This window comes from Anolis carolinensis, chromosome 1 (assembly GCF_035594765.1).
Source record: "Anolis carolinensis isolate JA03-04 chromosome 1, rAnoCar3.1.pri, whole genome shotgun sequence".
Classification (NCBI taxonomy): domain Eukaryota; kingdom Metazoa; phylum Chordata; class Lepidosauria; order Squamata; family Dactyloidae; genus Anolis; species Anolis carolinensis.
The window spans coordinates 33,106,008-33,130,501 of NC_085841.1; the positions used below are offsets into that span (position 1 = coordinate 33,106,008).

Consider the following 24,494-nt stretch of genomic DNA (forward strand, 5'->3'; position numbering starts at 1 on the left):
GTGTTATGCTGGTCCAATGGAGCCAGCATAGATCTGTGCCGCTTCAGCAATGCTTCTCCTGTGTGATGGGGGAAAGCATTGCAATGACGAAGTGACATGCAGGGTGACAGAGTCACCTCTCATCCCTACCGTTTCATCATGGAGGCTGGTGAAAACGTGCCGGGCGGAGGGGGGGAGGGAAGTCCTCCATGTGATGAAGCCCTATACTTTGCTTTCTCATTTTAATTCAGTAATATCCAATGTAATTGCAGAGGGTACTATTTTTTTTAAAGTCAGTATTAATGAAATTGATCCCAGAGTAATATTCAATTACTGCTTGATATAAAAATATCCTCTTAAGAAGAACACTTAACTCAGCATGTTTTCTCATACTACTTTTGCCAAAAGTTTCATTTTATTTTTTCAATCAACACCTACAGGAAGTGGGATCCAGTTCTAGGACTCCAAGATATGCTCCTTGGAACTGCACCTGATTAAATACAGCTTCTCTTTATGAACTACACCGACTGATTTTGTTTTTGTCAGCTTCCCAAAACTAGGGTGATCTGCACAGTATATGAAACTCAGCACTTATTAAATATGGCTGCTCACAAATCTGCATGAAAATTAAATTTCACTTTCATCAAGGGGAGAATAAACATATGGAAGGATGTATAATCTTATTTATCAAATACCATTTGTATAATTAAACACGAATAGCATAAAAGGTTAACTTAGGTCATCATTTGCATGAGTAAGTAATTTGTATAATGTCAGGTACAATAGATGGAGTAGATGGATGTGTGAGTGTATAGGGTTAAATTAGGCTCAATAATAGTGAAACACACAGTGATCAATCAGAATGATAGATCTAAATGGCAATACAAGGGGACTGTCTGTGTGATTTTTAGTATTAAGTATTCCTTAGTAAGCTTTCATGTTGAGCAGTTCTGACTGCAGCAAAACATGCTCTTATATGATCCCTTGTACACTTTGGGGGCACAAATCTGGATTTCATTTAAAATGGAAAACAGGAATATCCCTCCAGGCAGGAATTCTTGGTCAATCTGCAAATGGAGGAAAGATTTCAAGAGAGCAGCAATCTAAGCATTCTAGATTCTAGAATCGCAGTCATATTACAAGATAAAAGACCAATCAGAAGACCCAAGATGAATAATTTCACCACAGTAGTCTCTGTGAAGTCTTCTTAAATATGACTTACAAGTTCATAAGACCACCCAAGAAGATGGAGGGGAGGGATGAGGAACCTATAATCAGTGAAATAGTGTAACTATCTAATCAATGTCATTCATTCTCAATGATCATGCTCACTTTATGAATCATCACTTCTGAATTTAGTACTAAATTTTGGATCATTTATTTTCAATAACAGTACGTTGCAGAAGTATTCATATACATCCCCTTTACCTTTTCCACATTTTGTTGTGTTGCAACCTGGAACCAAAATGGAATGAATAGTGAAGGTGCAGTGAAGGTGCAGAAATAAAAGTGGTGGATTTGTTTTGGTAAAAGGTACATTAGCAGGAATAAAATTAATACCAGCCACTTATTATGCACCCAACACACAACAAATAGAATTTATGAAGAATTGAATGCGTAAGTTAGAAAAGTTAGAAAAGTTTTCAGGAAATATTGTTATTATTGGAGGAGACACAAATTTCTCAGGAAATAACATTAAAAAATCAATCCTCTCTCCTAAGAAAACTAATACATAATCCCAGATTGTTAGTTTCACAGAACTGTGTAAATCCAAACATATGGGATTATACATGTTACTCTGGGTGGCATAAAATTTATCCACATTTTAAACGTATTTTTGTCTCAAATAGTGTATCTGTCAGTTTATGGATATTTGTATATAATTTTATCCCCTATCCCAACCATTTCCCCATAATATTGTATAAGGTAAAGGAAAAGGAAGATGATAGTTTGAAATTTTAACTCAACTTTTACTTTAGAAGTCAGTTAAGGGATAAGTTAGTTTTGTCTATCTAGTCACAATAAAATGTATTTTTGGATACATTTCAGTGGTTATATTTTTAATTATACTATCTGGGAGAGGGAAGGGGACATACCCCAGTGAATACTACCAAGGAATTGCCATAGATGTTCAGGACTGAATGGGACCCTTCCACATACAAAGTACTGTATTATAGCTTCTTTCTCAGAAGTGGTATGTTGGGTCCTACAGAAAACAATAGTGTTCATATACATTCATATGAACTCTTGTCAAGGTAGATTCATACACCACTCAGAAATCTAGCTCTGAAGGTTAATAAATGACCAATAAATGCAAAGTTACCAGTTCATAAATTGCCAAGAAATTCCTCATTGTTTTCATTGCAATAGATCAATACAGCCAATCTCTTTGAAAACAGTGAATACTGTGCACAGCAACAGTAATGTAAAAAGTATCCCCCAGATAAGCATATGCAAGAAAAAATACAGACTATTTCAAGAAAAGACAGAGGAATTTGGAAAGGTTAAAACTGCCAGCAAGCCTTTGAAATCTGGACAGGGCTTTGCAGAATTGTACTGTACTGTTTGTGCTTTATTTGTTATTTTTTAATCGTTATGTTTTGATTGGTTTTAATTTATGGGAAAAACTAGGGCAGAATAATAATAATAATAATAATAATAATAATAATAATAATAATAATAATGCAATAAGCTTTCTAATATTATTGTTGATTGTAGATATCAGGTACACTTCTTTGACATACTTGCAGAAATCTGAATTTAGAAATATTACAATACAAGACCTCTCCCTAATCTGGAGGTATGTCCAGAGGGAGTGATGTCCAGTGAAGCTCTAGCTGTCTTCACTCTGACTGTGTGCAGAGATGTACAAGGACTACATCCTTTGCCTGCTTTAGCTCTCAAATCTTCCTTAAGAAGGACGGGAACAAATTTCATTTTAGTTCATTTTTATATTTTTAAAAATATCAAAATCTATAAATTTCTTTATATAGAAATATGGCATTTTTTGTAAAAAAATGTTTGGATAAACTCAAATCCCCAAATTCACCCATACAGATCTTTGAGATAGCTGGGCTTGAATGTCTGTATATTCAGCTGTTTTTTCAACATATTTAATAGGGAAACAACCAACAGGTAAAATATGGTCTTCTCCATGCTGAGAGCTATTGAATTTGAGTAGGTCAGATAGGGAGAAATTCCAGTCCAGTCCATTTTAAAGTATTACCATAGTTCACAAATTGCTTCATATGCAGAGAATAAAGAACCTCAGGCTTAAACAACTGAATAAAGAGGAAAATAAAACTGACACATTTTCTCATCCCTTGTGAAGTAATGAAAAATTCCCTGAAAACAAAAAGGGAAAACAAAGGAAGACCCACACCAGACAACTCCAGTGGGTGTTTGACCTGCCCATCACCATCATAAAATTATATTACCCTATACAATGTACAAATCTAAAAGTTTTAGTCAAAATAATCAACCCCAAACCCACAAATCAATGTGAATATTGTACCTTAACTCTTGTTAAAGAATGAAGCGTCTCCTCCCCAGATTAAAGACAAGAGCTTAATCCATCCTGGGAGAACCTAAAAGAAGCACCAATTCCTACTCTCTCCACAACAACAACAACAACAACAATAATAATAATAATAATAATACTTTATTTTTCTATCCCGCCACCATCTCCCCGAAGGGATTTGGGGCGGCCAACATGGCGCCAAGCCCAAAGCAATACAAATATAACAGTTTAAAACCAACAGATAAGTAAAACAATATCAACATAACATTCAGACATAATAAACAAAATTAAAACACAAAATAGTAAACAACCATGATGACAAATAGGGAGGGTAATAAAAACCAGCATCACCATCAGTATGTAAAATTGGGCCAAACAGGTCAAAAGTGCATGATTTCAAGACCGTTAATAAAGTGCTAGGACAAGTGTCAGTATTTCCAGAGATATCTTGGGTTTGGGTGGAGAGGAGGGAAAATAAAGTGCGAGAAAACAGTATGTCTCTGAGCGGGGTACAACATGATGTTGATCCTTCAAAAGCACATTTGAAAAGCCATGTTTTAAGCTGTTTAATAATACAGTAGTCTCACTTATCCAACATAAACGGGCCAGCAGAATGTTGGATAAGCGAATATGTTGGATAATAAGGAGGCATTAAGGAAAAGCCTATTAAACATCAAATTAGGTTATGATTTTACAAATGAAGCACCAAAACATCATGTTAAACAACAAATTTGGCAGAAAAAGTAGTTCAATACGCAGTAATGCTATGTAGTAATTGCTGTATTTATGAATTTAGCACCAAAATATCATGATGTATTGAAAACATTGACTACAAAAATGCGTTGGATAATCCAGAACGTTGGATAAGCGAGTGTTGGATAAGAGAGACTCTACTGTAGTACCATGGCATTGTTTCTGGTGTTTTTAATTCCTGGGAAGGAAAATGGTGGTGAAGGCCAAGAGTGAATATTCCTGAGTTGGCATTGGAGCTTTCCCCTCTCTGTGGAATGATTCTCACCTTATTAATGGGTCACATTAAAATTCATAATTTTGGACTCAAAATTTGACTTTGACTTATATATGAGGTCAACTTATTCATGAATATATACAGTAAATTGTAAAGCTTCATCAAATTTACCAGTGAGTTTTCTTTCCAGACTAAAGCAACATTCTTTTCACCTTTCTTATCTGTCATGCACTCTTTTGCTCTTTATGGGATCAGTGTTTATGACAATTACCCAAAGGGATTTTACAGATCAGGGTTTGGAGCAGAAGGTATGTTGGTGATCCATTCGAGCTTTGCAATCTTACTGTACATAACTGCACAATACCTGTACATGTGGCAATTCTGCATGATCATACAAGGAACAACAATGCCCTCACAAAACAGATTTGCAATGCAACTCTAACCTAAAGACATTGTACTTGGAGGCAAACAATAGCCCCCTGTACTAACTGAACTGCCCATATGCCAGCATAATCCCGTTTGCCTGTCTCAGGAATGTAATCTACTTCTTCAACTTCTAGAACAAATTCCCTGATAGATAAATCCGCTGTCAGAAGAACCAGAGAGAGAGGGAAGGAGTGAGAAAGAGAGAGGAGATAAGGCAAGGTGAAGGAGGAGCTAAGTAAAGCCAAACCCAAACCTCTCCAAATCCAGGGCCATAACCATTATCTCAGCACCAAAGAAGTCCAGGACCATGATAGTTGTAAATAATTTTTAGCAGCCCTAAAAATGGAAACCCTATAATAGGGTCAATATACGTCAGTCAGCTTGAAGTGACATAGCAACAAAACTGTGAGAAATTTGGTTTCAGTGCCATTGCAAGTGGTTTAGTGTCAACTCCTTGCCTTTGGGAGGAATGCAGAGGAGGCTGACAGAATGCTGGATGACCTTGGACTCACCACGCTGCAGGGAGATCGAGAGGGAGAAACTCAAAGCAACCGCGATCCAGAGGAAGTCTTATCTAGCCCTGAAGAAGGAACTGCACTTCATAGAAAAAAGCCTCGCATGGACCGATCAAGGGAGAGCCTTTAGATTTAAGACTATCAAAAGTTGAAAAAGATGGGGTGTAAAAAGTAAATGGTAGATGTTAAAAAGATGTACAAATGTTGGGCTACACTGAATCTGTAAATGAGAACAAATCATGTTAAGGAGGGGAGGGGGGAAAGAGGAACGCAGCAAGTCAAATGTATGGGAAGGGACAGGGAGGGAAATTCCTCCCTAAAACAAGGTCGCTTTCTAGGAGGGGAGGGAACCACATAGACATAATAAAGTATAATCCACATGAGCATACAAATAAATTCGTTGTAAAAGGTGATGGGTAAGATTATCAAGTTAATATCTTTGAATGTGAATGGCTTGTCGTCAAATCTAAAAAAGTATAGATTAATTAAATTAGCTAAGGCAGAAGGAGCTAGCATAATTTGTTTGCAAGAATCGCACAAAGATAAACGGGATCAATGCCCATTATTGAATTCTAGTACTTGGCAAACAGTTATTGAAGCTAGAGGTACCAAAAGAGCTAGAGGAACAGCAATTCTTATGAATAACAATATTAATTTTGAGATATTGGATCAACTGATAGATACAGATGGAAGATATGTAATGCTGAAATTTAAAATAGACAATAAAAAATTTACCATAGCTAATATATACTCCCCCAATAAAGGTCAGCAACATTTTTTGAGAAAAATCCTGAAGAAACTTCAGAATTTCTATGAGGGAGAAATTATTCTAACAGGGGATTTCAATTTAGATATAAGCCAACAGAACTTATACAAATTAGGAAACTGGGGACTAAAAGACGCATTTGAGATAGCCAACAAGAAAGCTAATCCTACATTCTATTCCAATAGGTATAAAAAATATACTCGCATAGATTATATAATGGTCAGAGAATCTAATGAGATGGAAATAAGAAATATATACACACAAGGAATTTGGCTCTCAGATCATGCTCCAATAATAATGGAATTAGAGTTTAATATAGAACATAGAAATAAGATATGGAAATATAATAATATAATTACAGGGAGAAAGGAAGATAGAGAGTATATGATCAAGCAAATTGGGTATTATTTTCAAGAAAATAGGGGTTCTTCCTCAGAAAGCATAATATGGGATGCAGCAAAAGCTGTGATCAGAGGACATTGCATCCTCAAAGAGAGATTAATAAAAAAGAAATGGTATGCAGATAGACAAAACAAAATTCAGAAGATAAAAAACCTACAAGGACAACAACAGATTAAGTTTAAGGCTCAAACACAGAGCCAGATTGAAATGCTAAGAAAGGAACTAGATGAATTGGACTTTTTTTCAATTTGGAAAAGACAAAACTTAGTTAAAAATGAAATTCATAGATCTAATATTAATTCTATGAAGAGATTGGCAAAATATCTGAAAAATAGAAAGGAAAAACAGAAGATTAAGGCTATTAAGACTCAGGAGAACAAAATTACTTGTAACTCTGCTAAAATAAGAGAAGCATTTGCCTCATTTTATCAAGGATTATATAAGGAAGATAATAAAGGTCATATGGAGGAAAATTTAAATATAAGGTTAGGAGAGGAGGAAACACAAAGATTAAATTCGGAAATCACAGAACAGGAAATAAAGGAAGTGGTTAAGAAATTGAAAAATTCTAAATCCCCAGGACTGGACGGTTTCACAGCCGAATTTTATAAGGAATTTATAGAAATATTAGGCCCAGAAATGCAAAGATTATTTAACAACATAATGAGGGGAGAAAAGGCCCCTAATACTTGGAGGAAAGCAGAAATAAGAGTCATATTGAAACCACAGAGAGACCCAAAAGATACGGGCTCATATAGACCAATTAGTTTATTAAACCAAGACTATAAAATATTCGCAAAAATTTTAGCAAATAGATTGGAAAAAGTATTACCTAAAGTGATAAAAGAGGATCAATATGGATTTGTGAAAGGGAGGCAAATTGGACACCCAATCAGAAATATAATAAACATAATGGAGCATAGACAAGGAAAGAAATTAGCATTTTTAAAATTGGACATATACAAAGCATTTGATACAATAAATCATGAATTTCTATGGGAGACAATGATTAAATTTGGAATAGGAAATGCATTTATAAATGCAATCAGAGAACTATATAGGGAAAGTGAGGCGGTGGTTAGAATCAATGAGGGCTTGTCAGATGAGTTCCCCATTCAAAGAGGAGTCAGGCAAGGCTGCCCGCTATCGCCACATCTATTTATAATGGGTATTGAGATCTTGGCAGACAGAATAAGGAACAGCGTAAGGATAGAAGGCTTTAAATTTGATGGCGGGGAAATTAGGCTGAATACTTATGCTGATGACATTATGATAATATTATCCCATCCTTTAATAGGAATTAGAGAATTAAAAATTATATTAACAGATTTTGAAAAAAATACAGGATTGGGGGTAAACATAAAGAAATCAGAAATTATGTATTTTGATGTAAACAAAAAAGAAAAAAGAGAAATAGATAATATAACAGAAATGGGTATGGGTAAGAAGAAAATAAAATATTTGGGAGTGATTATACATAAGAATATGGGAAAGATGGTGGAGATTAATTATAAACAGGCATGGAAGAAAATTTCTAACAATATGGAAAATTGGAAAAACAAAAATCTGAGCACCTTAGGGAAAATAAAAGCAACTAAAATGTTTCTGATACCTAAATTATTATACTTATTCCAAGTTCTTCCATTGGAAATTAAACAAGGACAATTAAATATTTGGAATAGGACTATCAAGAAATGGATCTTAGGAGAAAAGAAATCAAGACTACCAAATAAAATATACTTTACACACCAGGAAGATCTGGGGTGGGGCATCCCAAATTTAGAACTATATTATGAAGCGTTCCAAATAAAACCATTATTCGAAAATATGAGAGAGAAAAGAGATAAATGGTTTAAGGTAGAGGAAGGAGTTAATAAGAGAGAGGCAAGTTTTGGAATTTTTACAAGGAACTTGGAAACAAGTATTAAAAGAACAAGAGGCCCCAGAAAATTGTCATTAAAAATTTGGAAAAAATGGAAATTTAAATGGATGCCAGGAATATCAAAATGGACCCCAATTGAAAGCCTTTACGAGAAGGAGTTTGATTCCGGCTGGTGGAGAGAAATGAAGACCAAAGGATACTATAGGATTAAAGATTTATACGATATGAATGGCCATCTTATCCCCATAAACAGAATAATAGATAAGATGGGAGATAAAAATTGGATTAAGATATTGGGACTATATAATAAACTGAAACAAGGGAAATATGGAGAATGTATAGTTAAGGAGAGTATGATGGAACACATAATTAAGAAAGCACAGACTTCAGAGAAAGGGCTGGTGGGAGTAACATACAAAGCGATGACCAAAGATGAGGAATATATCATAAGAACATTACAAGAACGATGGCAAAAAGAGGGGGTACTTACAAGACAAACAATAGAGAACTTAAAAAGAGAGGCCACAAAAACTAAAATCGAGAAGTACAAAGAAATGGAAAGGAAATTCATATGGAAATGGTACCGCACCCCAGCACAATTAGCAAATATGATCAGGGACAAAAATTCAACATGTTGGCATTGTGGAGTAAGCAAGGGATGGTATGCCCACATGTGGTGGGAATGTCCAAGGGTAAAATCATTTTGGGAAAAAATAACGGGGAAAATAGAAGAATTATTCAGAATATCACTCCAAGTAAACATGGAATTAATGTTGATGGGGATATTAGGGAACAATAAGATTGATGTAAAACACCAAGATCTATTCAAAGCTATGATTCTTGCAGGGAAGGCAGTAATAGCATGGGGCTGGAGAGATGAAAAAAAGTGGAATATGGTGAATTGGAATAATTATTTGTTTGACCAGGTTCAATCAGAAATTATTGCAAATGTAACCTCTGAGGATAAGAAGGAAGATAAAATGAGGAAAGTTAAAGAGAAATGGACAATATATTCAGATTGGATAAAAAGAGGCGAAGCCAATGTAAATATTGTACAGAAATGGGAAAAGTTGTGCTCATGGTTGGAATTAAATTTCTAATGGAATTGTGGTATGGGGTAGGGGTGGGGGGAAGGGAGTGGGGTGGGAGAGGGGAGGGGGAGGGGAGGGGAAAAAAGAATGAATAGAATGATGATATATTAGATATGTGAGTAGACAATATAGATGGGAAGATGATTGAGAAATGTGATAAGAGATAAATGATGTGTAGGTATGAATGTTTGTATTAAATGTGCAATACACTCACAACATGAAATATGAGATAATATCAATAAAATATATATTAAAAAAAAAAACAAAACTCCTTGCCTTTGGTCATTTTGGCCAGTTAGGATTTCACTCTGCATGGTGCATGCACACCTGTACCACTATGCTGGGAAGAATGGATAAAAGCAAAGAAAAAGAAGAAGAAAATGATCAGACAACTTAGTCTGATCATTTGGGGTACTTGAACCATGCATGCATAAATAATGAGAGCAAGGGTGCAACCTCAATAATTCAAAGAGATTTTGAGAGCAAATGGTATGAGCTGGGTTAATCTACATTAAAGTGTATCTATAAACCAGGGGTCCCCAAACTAAGGCCCGGGGGCCGGATGCGGCCCATCGAAGCCATTTATCCGGCCCCCATGACACAAGGGCATAAGGGGGTTAGGCTAAATGACCCAAGGGGTCTCTTCTTCTCTTACAACCCCTATTACTATTACTATTATTATTATTATTATTGACATTAAGGCTGGGTGGCCATCTGTCAGGGGTGCTTTGCTTGTGCTTTTGGTGCACAGAGGCAGACAGGGGTTGGACTTAATGGCCCAAGGTGTCTCTTCCAAGCCTCTTTATTAATTATTATTATTATTATTAACATTGAGGCTGGGTGGCCATCTGTCAGGGGTGCTTTGCTTGTGCTTTCGGTACACAAAGGCAGAAGGGGATTGGACTCAATGGCCCAAAGGGTCTCTTCCAACCCTCTTTTTATTATTATTGCTGTTATTATTATTATTATTGTTATTATTATTATTATTAATTATTATTATTGCTCGGTGGTCAACTATAGTCCGGCCCTTCAACGGTCTGAAGGATTGTGAACTGGCCCCCTGCTTAAAAAGTTTGGGGACCCCTGCTATAAACTATAGGTGTATACAGGCAGACCCTAAGTTATGAACAAGACAGGTTCTGTAGATTTGTTCGTCAAGTTCAGTTTGAATGTAAATCAGAACAGACACATTTTAAAGTGTAACTTCAGCTATATACATATGTAGCTGGAGTTACACTTAAAATGTATTCTCCCTTTCCCTCCCTCTCCCTCCCCCCCATATATACAGGGTATATTTTAAGTGTAACTCCAGGTGTGTGTGTGTGTGTATGTATGTATGTATGTATGTATGTGTATGTATGTGTGTGTGTGTGTGTGTGTGTATGCGCTTTGGATAACATAGAGAAGGGTTAACACCCCTGTGGTATTTGTATTGCTGTCTGTGTCCCTGTTAAAAAGACTTCACCTTGCTTTTTGTCCCTGTGATAATTGGATTTTGAGAAATTTGGTTTGTTATGAAAACAAGGACTGATGATAAAGCTACAGTGGAGACACCTTTCCCCCATGATAATTCTTTCAGGAGTGAATTTCCTTTCCTAGGGATGGATTTCATCTCGCTTCCTGTTGTCTCACTCACTATATTTACGTATGAGTAGTTTGTAAGTCAAATATTTGAAACACAGGGACTGCCTGTAGATACACGTGCATATACATTTCTATGCATGTGCATGCCACAATAAACCAATATAATAAAATTTCTTTTTTTAAAAAATGTAGACATTGAAGACTAGTATTATTCTTGGGCTACACACTGTAAGTCAAAAGACATTTCTTGACTTTTTATACTGCATTTGTGATGATTCCATACACTTTTCTCAGCATCTTAAAATAGTCTTCAGATAAGAGATTCAGGTTTATATCTTCTGGTCGATTGAGGGGTAAAGGGAACAGAAAGTACTTCTGCCCTGAATTCATTGACTGTATATTACCTCTTTTATAATTCAATCTTACATCATGCTGCGTAGATCTCACATCCAAACCCTTGCCAAAATCTCTGTCATTATTAGAAGTTGCATAGGCTTAAAAAAAGCCATGAGAGGGCTCCAGATTCATCTACAGGAGCACTAATTCAGATGTCTTCATCTTCACTTTCTTGGCTGCTTGCCCAGAGAGCACTTTGGAAAAAAAAGAGCTCTGTAGAATCTAACTGCTTAGGGAACTAAGGAATTCTAGGCATAGCAAAGGACTGTTTAGTGACTGAAAAAATGTGCCTCCTCAAAGACCTGTTTCTGTAGAGCAGTAATGGAATGGCTAGATGATACGATGGGCAACCAAGATGGTGGTACGTCAAATGGTTGGGATGACTTCAACCATATGATATGACAGAAGAATGGTCCTCAGGCAGCAATTATATTGGTGACTGTTGCAATTGTTCAGTAGTTAAATGATCTATATTGTCTTTATTTCTAAGATACAAGGAAAACTGAAGCATTATTATTCCAAAGAGAGATTGGATGTAGTTCTAAACAGTTCAGCTTAGACAAATGTTATTTTCCCATTTTTCTTATAGATAAAAGGCTTGGGAATGATCTCCTGAAGTGGATGCTATAGAACACCCCCCTTTTTAACATATAGAGTATTTTGCAAGAGCCATCTTTACAAATCATGCAAATGTTATTGCTCTATGTTTGTTTATTGTTGGCAACCCTCAGATATTATAAAGTAAGTTTCAGACATAGAGACAGAGACAAACTTTTCAGATCTTGCATTGTAAAAATTTACAGCTTCCCATCTATGCAAAACAAGCTACCAGGTTGGGGATGGAAAATCTGTAGTTTTGTAATTGTGGAACTACATTTCCAAACATCTACCAACAATTACTAAAATCTAAGCTTACATTAATCAGTTTCTCTTGGCATTCGATTGCTATTGTCACTACATAAGACAACAATCTTAATATGGGGATTTTAAAAACCCAAACATATACATAATAAGAATAAACATATAAAAACCTGAATAATCAAGGGTGTCTCTCAAAACCTACAGGATTGCCTTCTCCTGCACAATCTGCTCCTTCGGACACTGAGGTCCTTAGTCCAACCAGCCAGAACCCAACTAATAACCATCACCCAGAGGACCTTTTCATTGGTCACCCTACTCTGTGAGATGGCCTGTCAGAAGAGATCTTATCAGAATTTAAGACTCAATTGAAGACCAATCTCTTCCAGCAGGCCTACCCAGTCAATTTGAATAATGAGCTTTGGATATATACTATTCCCATTTTATTTTGACCTTTGTATCTTCTGTTTGATGTATGTTTTTATAATGGTTTGTTTTGATATGTGTATTTTATTTTATGTCTTTTATGTTGATATGTTTTGACTTTGTTGTACCCCACCTCAAGCCATTAGGAGAGGTAGGTAACAAAAGGTATTAGAATTAGTATGAGTATTAGCTGTATTTTGCCTTGTTTTTTTGCATTCAGTGTTTTGCCATTTTGTCTAGATTTTTTTTTGGCTTCAGTTCATATGTTTATGTAATGTGCTGAAGAATCATAAATAAAAATAGTGATGATTCACAATGGCAATGCTTAGCCTCGAAGGTCAGAGTCTATCATATATGGACTAAACTAAGTAGGATATGATGACAAGGGAGATGAGGGCTTTAATGGTTGTCCTCAAGAAATTTTCCAGGTTGTAACAGAAACATGAATTTAGTTTTATTGTATGGGTAGGGGAAATATCTCCAAATCTCTAACTTCACTGGTGTGTTTAGAGGAATTGCAACCTTTATAGAAGAAGGGTTTTGACTGTCATATTTGCATAAATCAAGACTATAAGAAGGTAAGACATTTCTAAATAGTGGTGTTTGCAAAAGTAGCTGCTATAGCATTTGCTGAAAAACATGGTAATAGTGTTACGGCAGGCCCAAATTGCAGTCCAACTTTCCCTTTATGCTTGATAATTTTCTAATACTAAAATTTCCATAAAATTAAATAGGCTTTGAATAGAAAGACACATTTTAAGGGATTCTTTTTACAGTAGTTTCTCTGTATCAGGAGGTCAAAACAGTGACAAAAAAATTCAGTGAGATTCCACGATGCAGTAAAAATCAAAATTTGGAAGATTGTGTCCATATAAATAGGAATACATAAAAAAAACAACTCCAACTGGTTTGGAGAACTGGTTCCCTTTGATGTGAAAACATAAAGCATGGTATTGAATGAGTCTGACACAAAAAGTGTTATCAAAGTTTCAGCCAATTCTTGTTCCTTTTAATATTCTATCACATCAGTTACAAAGATGAGATGCAAACAAGTTTAAATCCAAACAGCAGAAAATTTAATAATTTGTTTCCTATGGGTACATAATGAGATAGTTAAAATATTCCCAGGAGAGAGATAAGCAGATATTAAAAGGTCTTTCCAATACCTGTAATGGCTAAGGGCAACAGCTAATTCAATAGATTCGATCAAAATCACTACTTCTTTCAGTGCTGCTGATTTATTACTTTGGCTGTAGTTAGTCATCACTCATTTTAGTTTGCTTTTCACTGCTCATAAATTATGCCTTATAAATAAAAAGATACAATCAAGGAAATCATATCAATTCATCTACAACCCTGGGGTGCATTTTTCCATGGCACCCGCATTAATGCCTTTTTAAAGGATAGGTTTGTCAAGGTGTTTGAATATGTCAGATCACAATCTACCCAAGGAGGTTTTGCCAGACTCCTAACAGGCTCATTATCAATATGGAATTACCAATAAATTAGATATCTTTGTTTGGTTAAAGAAAAAACAAATAATAGTTGTACATACATAATAGCAATGAAGGGTACTCTAATTTGGAAAAATTGCTCTTTTATATATGTGATGAACAGAAGGGTTTTTATTAAAATTGAGATCAGCTTCCTGTTTTGTGAGCAAAGCAAGAGATGATGCTAACACAGATTATGATGCTTGTCAGTTGAATATATTTCTATCTTGCTTTTCCATCCTTAATAAAATAAAACCAGGAAGCTGGCAATAAAAATACTAAAGTGATACATGACGCTACACAATTAAAGTCTATAAGAACAAGATTGACTCTTCAAAGACATGGAGAAATAAATATACTTATATCACTTTCCTTTTGAAATCTAATAAGAAGCTAGTTTTGCAGACCTCAAGAAGGGCATTTTCCATAAATTGTGCCATCACAGAAAAGGCTCTTCACTTTAGAGATACATGCCAATCTCATCTGTGACATGAGGGGCATCCAAAGCATGGATAATCTATACCACAAAATGTGACCTTGTGCAGAAAGCCATTTATAGTAAGCTCTATATTCTGTATTTTGAATGAAAAAAGAAAACTGAGCTGATTGCTTGAGCCTGCCTACATCACCATAAGAGGGTTTCTATTCTGCATGCAATTTCCCATGTCCTATCAGAAAACATTCCAGATATTCCATCCCTTTTGGGGCACAGATTCCTATTGTAGCCCTATTACGTGTAATGGAACATAGACAGAAGACAGATCTAAGGTCATGTCTACATAAACAATGGGTGAAAGCACTCTGGTGATGCCCCAATGCAGCTCATGAGTGTCCCCAAAGCCCTTTGAGTATCCACATGACCAGATGGGCTGAGAGTACATCAGTATTGACACTGTCACTACCAGCAAGGAGCAACCTGGTCAAATTTCTGGTTGCGCTAATGTGATATCATAAAAATGTGACATCACCAGGAAGCCTCTGGCAAGGATCTGCTTGCTGGCAGCAATGCAGCAGTAGGTCCAGTGGAGGTGTGAGCAGTGGATCAGGTGGAATCCACTCCAAAATTCTAGGATCACTACAGAATTTCCTAGAAGCTACATAGTAAATCCTGTATTCCCCTGTCTCACATTAATGATTAATGACTCCACTTTATTTCAGCCATGTAAACATGGCCTAAGTCAAAATCAGAAACCAAATGAAAAGACTAGCAATGCAAATAATATAAGACAACCCACAGCAACCCAATATTAGAAAAAAAAAATCTGGTACTCCTAGATTAGAATCCACCAATATATTAAAATGTTGCATCTCCATATTCATTCAAGTAGTCTACCAGAGAACCATGAACCATTTTCATGCAAAGCACGTGCCCCCCCCCCCCAACAGTACTGCCATTTCTCCTTTTGTTGCCCAAGTGTGGTGCATGGAGTTTTACTAAAGCTTCAAAAAGAAAAGAAAAGAAAAAAGATACTTAAATTCCTGACCTCAGTTGTGCTGTTAATGTCAAACCCATCAAGCTGGACTTTGATGACTGACAGAATTTTTTAAAGTGTTGCAAAGGGCCTGGTTATAGTGGCTTAATTTTAGCTTCATTCAGCTGGAGGAAATTTAGTTGCATTTAAAATTTTATGGCCAGAAAACAAGCCTCCAAGAGAGAAGTAGCAAAATCAATATAGTGCTTAAGTGAAATATAAATCTAGGTTCCATCAGCATAATAGTGAAAGCCAATCCCTATACTTATGAATAAGGTGTCTCACAGGCCACATATAAATTGTCAACAATGGAGGAACTAAGAATAGATCCCCAAGAAAGTGGGTTCAAACATATATGAACACACACACACACACACACTGGTTTGCCAGTTCAATATAAAACACACAGTCCTGGAAGATATGTAGCTTGATTGTAACTGGTCAAAGCACTGTGAACCCTCCCATCTTCTGCGTGGATTTTAATAAAGGATTAATAAAGAGCAGGCAGAGAAAATGATGGGGCAAATATGATCAGACATAGATCATTTTGACTAGGGAGAATAGGACTACACAGGGAAGCTTTCAGCAAACTGTTATTCATTGAATCCTAGTAAAACACAGAGAAACAGCAGACATTGAACAAATTTCCCTGAGCTGTAGTAAAACCATAAAAGCTCTAGGAAGAACATGGTCCCTATAGTGTCTGTGGAGGTAAGATAGGTATTAAGAATCCTAGTGGTGTTTGCCAAAAGCTAAGAGTATTTCCTTCAAACCTGAAAGCTAGCATGGTCTGCTAGAAGCAATGCTTTCTGGCTTGGTTTCTTATCCAGGTTAACAACCTGAAATTTTGCCAGGGCTAATTTTGCCATCAACCTTGGAGGAGGGGGGATGCTGCTTTCATCCTGTTCTGGTCATTCGGGACAAAAGGCTAAGCATCCCAAGCTGGGTATTGCTTGTCTTGGTGGGGGCAGCTCACTTTGCCCAATCTTATCATACCTCACCCTTCCCAACCCCATATCTTGCTTTACTTGTCACACTGAGGAGGAGACCAGCTTGTTTTCTGCTACTCAGAACCCCAGAACACAGAGCCAATGGATTCAAATTGCAGGAAAAGGGATTCCATCTAACCCTTGGGAAGAACTTGCTAATGGTTATTGCTGTGGAATACACTGCCTTGGAGTTCAGTGGAGTCTCCTTCTCTGGAGGTTTTTAAGCAGAGGTTGGACTGACATCTGACAGAATTGTTTGGATTTTTCTGCATGGCAAGAGCTTGGACTGGATGACTCTTGGGGTCTCTCCCAACTCTATAATTTTATGTTGGCCTCTAGGCGTTCAGAATAAGAACTAGGTGCTGCTTCTTAAAATGGTTTTTCCCTAGCTCAATTTTGGAGTCATGAAAACATTGGCAACAATAAAATAACGCCACACATTTACACAAATCTGCTAGCAACAATGTGTTTTCAGTGGTCTCTGCAGAAAATGCTTCAGCTGCACTCCACAAAAAGAAAAATCAACCTGTTTAATAAGTCTTGCTAAGGTTGATCTATTATCAGGAAAAGTTTGATTTCCATACCTTTTTTAAATATATATCTGAGCTCACATAAAAATTTCTTGGGCAGCAGGTGTTTGCAAGTGGAAAAAGTTTAAGAAGTCTTGCTCTAGGGATGAGATTGGCAATCAATAGATAATGCTGAATTAGATTATCTGATTTGACATTAAATAGCTTCATATACTTATTCTGTTTTCTATAATGCTCTACTTTTGCTGACATACATCTATGTACGAATGTAGCGGGCCAGAAGAAACAGGGTTATGTGGGTTTCCAAAGAATAGTTGTATTCAATTAAATAATATACTACAGTAAAATGATACAACAAAACCCAATTATTAGCTGAAACACTGTTATCAGTTAATTGTTTAAAGTCTCACATTTATCCAACTGTCCTGATTTGGCAGGGATAGTTATCTCACTTCTGGCATCTCACTTTCACAACTATTTTTAAATGACCCTCTTTCTTGTTCCCACCTTTCTTTTTTATTCTCAGCTTACTTCAGTTGCTGAAAAAGGAGCTCAAAGTGCAAAAGTAGTTTGCACTCAGTTAAATTAGCAAAAGGGAGAGGATGGGATAACGAATTGCCCTTCCCTGCAGGCTCGGGCAAAACAAAACTGTTGTAGCCTTTCCCAGCTTATGAGTTCTTCCTCCTTAATAATTTGTGCTTAGTAAAGTTTTCTGAAACACATTGGGCACCTATACTTTCAAAAGCAACTGCTTCCTTCAGCTAAAAAGTATCATAAAAGTTACTGAAAACATTTAATAATTTTGTTCACAGAGTCCAACTACAAGAAAAATATACCCTCTGATACATTAACTGTGAGAAAAGCCGGGGGGAAATTCTAGCCTCTAAAACAAAGTGATCTGTTTTGGAAAGAATCCTATGAGTTACCTCACTGAAGCTATTAAGTTCATTGAAGTTTAAGGCAAATTACATCATTAGAAAGAGTAGGAAATCAAGTATCCGGAGAGCCACTGTCAGCAATGAAACATGGATTCCCCTGAGATGCCAAGCATTCTGGCAAGACTTGCCAAATGGAGGTCATACACATCTTAGCTATCGTTATGCAGGACCACTGTGGCCATCCAAGAACATTCAGTGGAAGTAGACAAGGCTGCCAATGCTAATTGGACCTTCTGCCCAGACAAGAAAACACATAGGAATAATTACTGGAAGAAGGAAGTCATTATAATTTCCCCTGTAAGATTCATGCAGAGTTGGCTCTACCATTAGACAGGGTTGGGCAGACTCTCAAGCAGCAGGATTGGGAGAGTCAAAAAAGAAAAGGACATTTTCTTTGATATTAATGAATTATTGCCTCAGATGTGGAAAGAGATGCATGTGGGATTTTCCATTTCTCATGCCAAAATAACTTGGTTGGCTTAGAGTACTACACACCTTGCCTTAGATGGTTGTCTTGGGCAGCAAAATGTCTTGAGCTCCTTTCATATTTTTCAGACTATACAACAGCTTCTCAAAATATCTAAATATGAAACTGAAAAGGGCAAGCCAGTAGGCATACATAAAAGGAACAGAATCCTGGAGTGCCTGTGCACTGTGTGAGAAAGAGTTAACTGTATAAAATAAAGGGCAGAGGGCATTCTTAACTATTGAGCATCATGCCACTGGGAAGATGTCAGCTTCTGTATATCAGAAAACAAGCTTATGTAAAAATGGAAATCACTGTGTCAAAGAAATGATGCTGAGTATATTTAATTCTGCCCAAACTCCATGACCATTTTATGTATTTGAAATGATCTATAATGATGTTTCAAGGCATATTCTTTTCAACTATATGAACAATTCAGCAAGAAAACTTTTCTGCTTAGAAGTCTAGCAATTGTATTTTTCACACATCAAATACTAGTCTCTCCTCCCAGCTTCATACCTGATATTCATATTCTGTAAAAGGCAGGAGCATGCTGTCTTTGAAGGAGGTGGATGAACCATTATAAATGAGCATTAGGTCTTGATTTAGTTGACTGCGTATTGCTTGTCTTCGATAAAGCTCATAATATAAGATTTTTCCATTTGGCAGCTTTGGGCCTGTCCACACAATTGAAAGAACAGACTGGAATCCATCATGACTTGTTTGCACATCTATGAGAGGGGCTGGTTGCATTTCAGGGGGTGCTTCAAGTGTTTGAACAGAAGCCCATTCACTGGAGCTGCAGCCCAAGAGTGTGCAAGCTTGCACTTGGACTTCATACCTTTCGAAATACAAAACAGAGGTTAGGCATTAGAATGAAGCTTATGCACATATACACTGCGTGTAAAGGAACATAAAATAAAAATGTTTCAAAAGATAAAGGTCTGCAGTGGTTCTTTTGTGTTTAAATGAGAGAGTAATACAGTATAATACATGTTCATACTCTCTTTCCTTTCAGAATTATCATTTTTACCTCTTGTTAGTGTAAATTCAGTGCAATCTTTCACATTAAAATGACATTTTTGTGATTGGCCAAACTCTTTGACTTTGGTGATGAGCAAAAACACTTTTGCGCCTTCCCATAATCTTATTTATAGTACTCCTTCCCATCCCCACTATTATCACACCACTGCTCAACTGCCTCCTGTCATCCTTGGGGAGAGCTCAAGCCTTGTTTTTCAAAGTATCATCAAGGCTTTAATGCTAAACTTTTGGAGGGTCCTTCATCAAAACTATCCTTTCTGCATGGGACGCCTGAAAAATGTCCATCACAACACTGAAAATTTTCTAAGAGATCCCCAATACAGAATAGGGCATTTGGAGCCGGACTAGCTTTGATGATACTCTGTATCTTCTCCCTGTTTTTCCATGCTGTTGAAACGGGGTCCTGCGGAGCTAATCACATGACACAGGGCAACTTCTGGCTGCATGAAGAAACAGAGCCCAGAGTGCCTTTGGAGGAGTCAGGTGTTACCTGACTCCTAATGGTGGGGGATTGGGGGGGGGGGCTGAAGGAGGAAAGGATGTGGAATGGCAGAAGACAGACCTGGATGGGAGGGGACAGAGTAAGACCCTATGCTGTCCTGAACTGTCATGCGTCCATCCCCCCACCCCCCCGCCCATCTGATGTGATCTTATGTTTGTTTCTTGGTTTCAGCATAGTAACAGCAAGAAAGTTGTTGACATACGTCTCCAGAATTTGCATAGCGGCCCACTTTGGGAAGTTGATCAGATCACAGCCCAGTTATGACATTTACTACAGAGAGAGGGGAATCAGAAGGGCTCTAAATTTATTATTTATTGTATGTGTGTGGACAGAACTCACTGATTCTCAGGCTCAACCCATGAGATGGAGAGATTTTGACTCTGCCGAATTGGAGAGTGGCCCATATGTCCTTGTGTACAAGAAGAGCCAAAGACTTCAAAACACATGTAGAGCTCTTGAAGTGTTTTGTCATTTTCACCAACAGAGGAAGAGCTGAACATACAAATACCCCTCTGCCTGGTGTACTAAAATAGTCAGGAATGCACAGCACTTCTGCATGTATGCAACCTTCATGTATTCACAAGAATCAATTCATTCAAGAAATTATTGGGAAAATATTTGTTGGCAAAATAATACTTTCAATATATTTGATGCATCAATGATTATGCTTCACTTGTTTTGGAAGAAAAAAGTGCATTTGAATTTTTTTCCTCTCTATTCCAAATACAGATTATTTATCTAGATCAATTTCTCGTGCATTAAAGAAAAAAAGATGAGATTATATGATCTAATCTTTGGTTACAACACATATTGTATTAAATTGAAATAATTTAGATTGCTACAGGATACTTCATATACTTGGTGATTTAGAAAGAACTTTATCTTAACGGGCCCATGTTTTTAAGAAAAAAGAGTGAGTAATAGACACATTTTTTCTGCATAGCCATATTTATATAACAAATTTTCACTTGCCTACTAAGAAAAAATGCTAAAAGAAACTGAAAATCCTGTGAAAAATACATGGAAGCACCTAGGGAGCATTCATATGTTCCTCAACTGAAAACCATGGCATAATCTCATCTGGGCCAAAAAATAATGAGCAGCACTCCTATCATTCATGAAACTGCAGAATGCAAAATGATTAAAAAGTTCTGAACCAGTGCCATTTTCTTCATATTTTATTACATATACTCGTACATATACTTACTTACATATATACTTAGAGATCAATGGTAATAAAGGAAAAAGAGAGAGAAAAAGAACAAAAAAAGAAATAGTAGTTTCTTGAAGCTATTGATAAAAGACCTTCTTTTAATTGTACAGGGAGTAGCACATTAAAGATCCCATTGACAGGGCCTAGCTATGAGAGAAGGGAAAATTGATTGCTTAAGTAAGTTCATCTGAATGAAGAGGTAGCAGTTTTTACAGTAGATAATCTAGTATGTCTTTGGATCAGAGCTGACCACAGTATCTTTTATAGGAGGAGAAGAACCAATAGCAATAATTAGAAAACGTGTTCTTAAAGTATTATTAGGCCATTTTAGGGGGGAATGTTTTACCATTGCATTCTGAAAGAAGTAAGCTGGATATCAAGGAGCAAAAAAGAACTGTGTGCTGTAATAATAGTTTTTATATTAATGTCTCTTATGTATAAGTCAAGGAATTTTGACAACAAATCAACCAAAAAAACTTGGGTCGACACATCCATGGCTCAATGTAATTTGGACAGAAAAATGGCAGCAGCTCTTTGGCATTCCCTTCTATGGTGGGGGAATACTAAGGGTTAGAGTTTCTTTTATGTTTTCCAGGGATGGACCATACTCTTGCCTTATGCTACCCTGCAAAATCGCAAAACAAGCAGTAACCCACTCTATTCTCTATGTCATGGTATCACTTTCTTGTTCTTTGAAAGTCCCGAAGTTCCCACATTTGGTTGCTGCTGCCCATCACAGGTCATTTTTATTGCAACAACTTGGTGGCTTATCTGTCCTGGGCCAACAATGTATTCATCTTCTTGGTAGGTCAGAAGCTGGGCAGCATTGTAGCTTCACTGTCCATCCATGCCCTCTGCTATCATCCATTGCCTCCTTAACAGCAGTGAAAGAGGAGGAGGCCATTGCTCACTTTGTGTGTGTGTATGTGTGTGGGAAATATACAGGTTGAACCTCCCTTTATCCAAAATGTTTGAGGTTAGAAGTGTTTCGTATTTCAAATTCTTTTGGATTTTTGGAATACCTATTTTTGTATATACATAATGAATGAGGGATGGGGAGAAAGGGATGGATAGTCACATCCATTACTCTGTGAGTTTTTCTACAAGGAGTCCTTGATCCACCACTGTCAAAAATGTGATGGGAGGAAAGAGAAGAAGGGGAATGGGAGGAAGGACTCCAGCTACAGCAGCTCTGCTCACATAAGCCCCCTGTTTTTTATAAAGGGGATATCCTATACACTTTCCTGGCTGTCAGCACACATTCTGCCCTTGGAAGTCAGGACAAAGTAGCCCTTTTAGTTGGGAAGGAAGAAAAATGTCCAAGTCGATCCAGACATGCTGCCAACTGGTGCTTCACTTGACCTCCTCTGCTGTCGGTCTCTCACTAGAATTGTCTCTCACTGATATTGCAATAAATCCAAGTATAAACCTACAATCCCTCCAATTTTTAATGTTGTATAGTTGCTAATGTATTACTTTATAATAGAAAAATGTACATATTTTATATATTTTGTTACATGTCCCTAGATTTTAACTTTCAGCTTATGCAAGGTCATATCAACATCCAAAATTTTGGCCTCATACCTAATAGGTAAAGGTAAAGGTTTCCCCTGACGTTACATCCAGTCATGTCTGACTCTGGGGGTTGGTACTCATTTCCATTTCTAAGCCGAAGAGCTGGTGTTGTCCATAGACACCTCCAAGGTCATGTGGCCAGCATGACTGCATGGAGTGCCGTTACCTTCCCGCTGGAGTGGTACCTATTGATCTACTCACATTGGCATGTTTTCGAACTGCTAGGTTGGCAGGAGAACCTAATACATGAGGTCAAGTTAAACATGAATGTTCCGTCCCCCAGGACGATGGTTTGCCTTACCTATTGGTCGTTTGTTTGTTTTCCCTCCTTTACATTTTGTTTGAGCCTCTGGCTGCAAAAGCCTAGGAAAAGTGGCTTGGAATCTGCAAGAGCTGGCTGCAGTTTTCTTTGCAGTGATTGGTCAAAGAGTGCAACATCTTAGGACCGCCCTTTTTACCAGGGTCTAGTCTCCATTTTAGAGTTTCATTCTGGCTATAGTCTTCCAACGTGCTGGAGCTGTGCAAGGCTAACTGGGACAAATCATCCTCAAAACCAGGCCAATCTAAGCCTATCCAAATTAGATAAGTATTGAATTATATTGATCTGGAATAGGAAATCTAGTTAGAGGAGCAGAGTTATTCCATCGCTTCTAGAACTAATCTTTGCTGTAAAGATAGGGAAGGAAAGAGTTTCTCCTTCTAATATAGGCAGCGTGATTAGGGTATAGTGGTTTTATAATCACCTTTGCCTTCTGGAACCAGGGATAATTCTGTGACTAAAACCTATAGAAATTTGTTTCATTTTCTGCAACTTTAAGATCTGTGCCAGGTTTACAACCTTGTATGAATAAACATCCTTTTTTGAAGTTATCCAGACTCAGTCGTTCAATATCTATAGGACAGCTTATAGGGATTTGCAGTTCGCCCGGATAAAGGACAGCACGTTTCAGTTTTATAGTTTTTTATTGTCCGGCGGACGGCACAGTTTTGAGGTCGATCAGCGGTTTTTCCGCTTCAGCTAGCTTGCACGGCTTTATAGTTTTTTATAGTTTAGGAAGTTTTAGTATAGGCTGCGGCTTTTCCGCCTGAGCTCAGTCTGCATACCTAAAGACTCTACCAGCGTCTGAGGCAGTGGAGCCCGCTCTCAGACCTGAAGGAGTCAAATAGTGGGGCTCTATTTCCTTGCTATTTGGCTCGCGTGTGCGCACGTGGCCCAGTGGCTTTCTGGGTTTGCACAGGCTGTGCAGTTCCCAGCAACGTCCAGGGCTCCCTCGGCGGTAGACCTCGAGCCGCGGAGCACCAGCGACAGTTCTTTGGCTGGCTCTGAGGCGTGAAGCCCACCAGAACCAGGCTAGAACCTGGACAGGCCTGGCAACGCTGCTGCGAGTTCGGCCGGAGCACTCAACCGGCTTTGACAGCCTCTTCATCAGGAGTTCGGCCGGAGCACTCGGCCGGCTTTG

The 24,494-nt window shown here is 37.4% G+C and overlaps 1 protein-coding gene across 1 annotated transcript in view; it reads right to left on the minus strand.

The window, feature by feature from the left end:
* ush2a (usherin) overlaps window positions 1-24,494 on the minus strand; it is a 617,513-nt gene that overhangs the window by 30,284 nt on the left and 562,735 nt on the right. The window contains exon 65 of the mRNA XM_003216022.4: window positions 19,220-19,541. Within this exon, the coding sequence (XP_003216070.2) occupies window positions 19,220-19,541 (322 nt within the window). The remainder of the gene's footprint in view (window positions 1-19,219; window positions 19,542-24,494) is intronic.